The sequence below is a fragment of the Mus pahari genome, chromosome 2 (genome assembly GCF_900095145.1).
Source record: "Mus pahari chromosome 2, PAHARI_EIJ_v1.1, whole genome shotgun sequence".
Classification (NCBI taxonomy): Eukaryota; Metazoa; Chordata; class Mammalia; order Rodentia; family Muridae; genus Mus; species Mus pahari.
The window spans coordinates 48,814,897-48,820,367 of NC_034591.1; the positions used below are offsets into that span (position 1 = coordinate 48,814,897).

A 5,471-nucleotide genomic window follows, 5' to 3' on the forward strand; every position below is an offset into this window, starting at 1 on the left:
AAAAAAAAAAAAAAAAAAAAAAAAAAAAAAAAAAAGTTTACGTAGAATGTCACATCCTCGACTGGTGCTGAGTTCTAACAGAACAAGGGTATATTGAAGGTATATTGAAAAAAGTTTTTTAACTGTTTCAAACAAATCACTGGCTCTGTAGTGCAAGCTGGTCTGAAACTTAAGTAACTAGAGAGATGACCTTGAACTCTAGATCCCCTTAAATGCTAGAATAAAGGCACGTGGTACAGTACCTGGCTTCTCTGTTTTGTTTTTGAAACAGGGTCTCACTATGTTGGCAATGCTGGCTCAGAATTCAGGATTTCCCTGCCTGAGATGTAACCACAATCCACAGCTAACTTCCTATGTAAATAAAGAACACTGTATTAGCTACGTTATCGTTATGATAAAATGCTGTAACCAAGTCAGTTCATATAAAATCAGGTTTATTTGAGCTCATGGCTACAGAGGGATAGGAGCCCATCATAGCTGGGAGACACAGGTAGCAGCTCGTGGCCGGAACTGAAAGCTGAGAGCTCACATTTCCAAACATAAATACAGAGCAGAATCTAACTGAAGTAGCACAGGGCTTTTAATCCCAAAGCCTGCCCCTTTGACAAACGTCCTCCTACAGGGTTGTACCATTTAAACCTCTCCAAACAGAGCCACCAACTAGGGACTGAGTGTTCAGACACTCATCTGTAGGTGTGTGCGCGCACACACACGTATATTTCTCATTCAAAACACCACAGACACTTTCGGATACATCTCATGCTGAGTTACTGGCTGTAATTCAGTCCCATGGCCCCAAACAGCTGAGAACCACACTCAACTTAAAACACAAGCCCAGACAAAATTAAGTGTTCTCAGTCTGAGACGCAGGTACGTGCCTGTACCCAGCACTCGGGTGGCTGGGGCAGGAGGATTCCTGTGAGTTTGAGGCCAACCTAGGCTCACCTACCTCAACACAATACCCTGACAAAATTAGGTGCTGTATTCCCAGAGTAAATGGGTAGCAGGGTTACTGGGGGGTCGCCACTGATAGCTGACTTTTATTCTGGAAGATTAGAGGGAGCTAAACCCCATTAGAGAAATGAGATCTAGCCAGAAAGAAGGGGAAGGGGTGCAAAGCCAGGCAGTTTGAAAAAAACAAATGACTGAGACTTTGCCCAGAGGAGGAAACTTAGGAAAGGAACAAGAAGGCCATGCCATAGAGTAAGAGAAAATGTAGAAGCAGGCAGAGGCCAGGCAGAGCAGAGCGGAAGAAGCCACCTGGAGGGTTTTAGAATTCCAGTGGCAGGGAGCCTTATTTGCGTTTTACACATGAAGGTGCTGTGATCCGATTAACATCTGGAAGAGTCACTCCAGCTGTGGCCATGCCTGTACCTTAGAAGGGTTAGCAGCAGAGACTCAGAAAGACCAGATGAGCAGCTTAACTGGTCTGGACTGGCCTGCGCACCACGCAATGGGTCAGGGAGGTTGGAATGAGAGAGCGCATCCCTTCTGCTTCCCTGTCCCTCCAGGGGGCTGCTTGGCTTGGTTTCCCACACAAACCCCCATGTGACGGTGTTCTCATCCAGGCCCTTGCCAGGCTGTGGTTGCAGTTATCAGGGTTCACTCGTTAGCAGCTTCACGGCTCTGAATAGTAGACTGAACACATGGCTGAGATTCAAGATGCAAGACAGGGCCACACCCCTCCTCAGACAAATCAGCACCATGGGCTCTGTTCTCTACCCATCTCCATCACTTCCTCTTTCCCTTTTCTCTTCTGGAAACATAATGTGCACCACACCCAACCAGCGCAGCCGCAGCTGGCCTAGTTATATCTGTCTCTAAATCTTCTGCATTAGTAAAAGTCTCTTTTTTAAAAAAAATAATTATTTTATGTATATGAGTACACTGTATCTGTCTTCAGGCACACCATAAGAGGGCATCGGATCCCATTACAGTTGTGAGCTACCATGTGGTTGCTGGGAATTGAACTCAGGACTTCCAGAAGAACATCCAGTGCTCTTAACGACTGAGCCATCTCTCCAGTCCTCAGGGGAGGTCTTAACTAGGAATAAGCTTTGAAAAATGACTTCAGAGCTGAGCATGTAGCTCAGCGGGTAGAACCCTTGTCCTAACACACACAAAGCCTGGAGTTGATCTCCAGCACTGCATAAACCAGGCATGGTAGTGCATGCTATAATTCCAGCACTCAGGAGGCAGGAGGGTCAGGAGTTCAGAGTCATCCACAGCTACATAGTGAGTTTGAGGCCAGCCTCAGATCCAAAAGACCATAGCTCCAAAAGTCAAGATATAAAAATTATCAACAACAGCAAACTGAGTTCAATGTTTTTCTCCTTAACTTTTGATCTTTGTTTCCTTGACCCTGAAATGACTGGAGTTCCAGCAGGAGCAAAAAGGTGCAGATCAACAAGACCAGCTCGGGTAAGGAAGGATGCAGGGTGCATGCTGGGAGACATAGTTGCTGTGTCATAGGACGCAGATTCCCCACAATGCATCCTCTGGCCTTCTGGATGCCACCAGGAATACCATAGTATCTCCATGCCATTTTTGGCCACCACAGGCAATTTGGTACCAAGTCCCAACCATTTATTTGAGATGTTTCTATACTCTTCATTTCTAGTTCCACAGAATGACCCAGCCAGGCCTTTTCCTTACATCTGCAGTATCCATTTGTGGATTTACAGACTTAGTCAAAGGTGATCACTGGAGGCTCTTTAAGTGCCAGTCATACATACCACCTTCTCTCAAAGGGATAATCACGTGGGCACAGAGCAAAAGCTCCTTTCTAGCCCACATTCAAAGTTCATGCTGGGGTGACAGAGGCATATGAAGGTCCTTCACTCATTCTAGGGCATTGGCTCAAGAAGGTTGGTGACTAAGCAGAGCCATCTATGATCAGGGCATCTAGGATCAGGGCAGATGAAGCAGATGAGGCCATGTGAGAAAAATGAGACATTCTAGAAGGAGCAGCTGGTTCTCTGTTGCCAAATTCTAGCATAGCCCAGGTCCTGTGGATGCGGTCCTTCATCAGCTTCCCTATCTCTGTCGCCTCACCTGACCACATGCTCTCTGCCACGTATCTACTCCGGCCACATCTGCTGCAGTCAGATTCCAGCCATGCTTCCTCATACCTTAGCCATCCCTCACTCACTTCCTTCCCCCGAGGAGCCCCTCTAAGCCCCCTCTACATCCTAGACCGCACGTTCCTGCCAAGACTTAACTGTCCCCATGACCTTTCACACTATATACTCTGGTTCTCTTATAGGTTTAAGGCTTATTTCTTAATGAATGCTAAATTGTCTCCAAATTCATCGAAAGAAGCAAACACAGTACTGGGACACCATGGGAGTTCAATAGATATCTAGATCTAAGATCATTGATGAGTTAACTCTCCATTCTGGCCCAGGAGATAGTCAGTAATATATATATTACACATTCCTACATTTATAGGAGGAATAAACAGATAAAGGTCTGAGGGAACATGGGCAAGAGGAGTGGTTGACTCTTACTTTATAGAAATTAAAACAACTGCTAGCAGGGTTGGAGAGATGGTTCACCAGTTAGGAATACTCACTGTTCTTGCAGAGGACCAGGGTTCAATTCCCAACTCCTATGACAGCTGACAAATGAATGTTGGCTCCAGTCCTGGGGGATCTGATGCCCTCTTCTGGCCTCCGGGAACACCGGACAAGCATATGGTGCCCAGACACACATGTAGCCAAAATAGTTATCACATAAAATATAATAAGAAGATCTAAAAAGCTTCTGGCAACTGACCCCATTTTTAACATTCAAAAGACAACCAAGAGTGGCGGAGACAGCGGCAGCAAAAACAGTGACTATTTTAGTTAAGGCTTTGGTTAATTGCTGCCATGTAGGCACAAAGCCTGGTATTGTTAGTCTTGATTTTTTTTCAAGAGTCATCCCAAATCTGAATTTTTAAATCCACACTGCTCACTTCCTCCCGATCTGTGACTGTTTTCTCACAGGTCTTGATCTTTGACACGATGTCAACAACATTTTCTGGTTTTATGTAACATTTGAGCACATTCACAAATGCACACGCTTTACACTGTTCTGTGAGGTTAGGAGTAAAGAGAGCAGAATACTTAGGAATATTTCTAATGATTGCTGGGACTGGAGAGAAAAGCTTTAGAATTTCAGGATAGCCACCCAGGAGTGCATACCTGTCATTCTTAGTACTCAGAGAGCTGAGTTGGGAGAAAGGCCTCAAGTTTGAGACTGTCTTGGTCTATATAGCAAGTTACAGGATAGCCTGGGCTACATAGTAAGATCTTTAACACAAAAAAAGAATTTCAGGGTATCTGATGTTGGGATGTTCTTAGGTTGATTTTAATGAGCCACACTGGGATGTTCTCTGAATCCTGTTTTTTTCCTGGGTCAAGCACTGACCTGCAAAGGGAAGTGACATGCCAGGCTCTTGTGACTCTTGCTATCTTCTACTGAACTTCATTAGAATTTCTTGATGGAAAAGGGGGTGGGGAGAATCTGTGAAGATAGCTCAGTAAAGTACTTGTCTTGGAAGAATGAGGAGCCGAGTTTGACCTCCAGAACCAATGGACCGAAGAGATTGTCTCAGTGGTTAAGAATCATATTCCAGAGAGTCTGTCTGGTCCCAGCATCCACTTGGGGTAGCTCACAACTACCTGTAACCCCAGCTCCAGAGTGAACAGGGGAGATCTGATGCCTCTGGTTTCTGAGAGAACCTTCATTCACACAGGCACAGACACATACGTATATACTCAGACACTCACAGCTAGACATTGTAGTTGCATGCCTGTAATCCCAGCTCCTGAGAGGCAAAGACAGGAGGAACTGGGAGCTCAAGATTGACTGGGCTGTGCAAGAGCTCAGCGCCAGCCTGGGGATGTGGATGTGGATGTGGATGGGGATGGGGATGGGGATGGGGATGGGGATGGGGATGGGGATGGGGATGGGGATGGGGATGGGGTGTGTGTGTGTGTGTGTGTGTGTGTGTGTGTCTATCCAGTCTAGACAACCAGAGGCCCAAAGCTCACCCATGTGCCCCCATTATCAGGTACACAAGCTGACCCTTGGTCTTGTTAAGATCTTGCTTCTAATTCATTAGACCTGGGCACAGGGCCTTGAGCACATACATTTCTAATTTGATCCCCAATTAATGCCAAGGTTTTGGTTCCATTCTGAAAATCAAGGGGCAAAGAGTCTAAGAACAGGCTCTGGCTTTGCTCCTCTGGCTTCAAGGCCATTGTCAGTTTAGTTGACTGAGTATCCTTAGGGAGACTTATTCAGGGAACCCGCCCCAACTATGTCGTTTCTCCACTTACTGAGGCTATTTTGTCCAACGTGATGTTGTGTTGTGATCAAGAACTTGGGCTCGGGCTGGTGAGATGGCTCAGTGGGTAAGAGCACCCGACTGCTCTTCCGAAGGTCCGGAGTTCAAATCCCAGCAACCACATGGTGGCTCATAA

The 5,471-nt window shown here is 46.0% G+C and overlaps 1 protein-coding gene across 4 annotated transcripts in view; it reads left to right on the top strand.

The window, feature by feature from the left end:
• Positions 1–5,471, top strand: part of Fam71f1 (family with sequence similarity 71 member F1) — a 17,114-nt gene that overhangs the window by 9,183 nt on the left and 2,460 nt on the right. For 2 of the 4 annotated variants that reach the window (XM_021191090.1, XM_021191093.1), the window contains exon 5: positions 2,378–2,421. In XM_021191090.1, the coding sequence (XP_021046749.1) occupies positions 2,378–2,421 (44 nt within the window). The remainder of the gene's footprint in view (positions 1–2,377; positions 2,422–5,471) is intronic. The other 2 variants (XM_021191091.1, XM_021191092.1) reach the window with 2 other exon arrangements.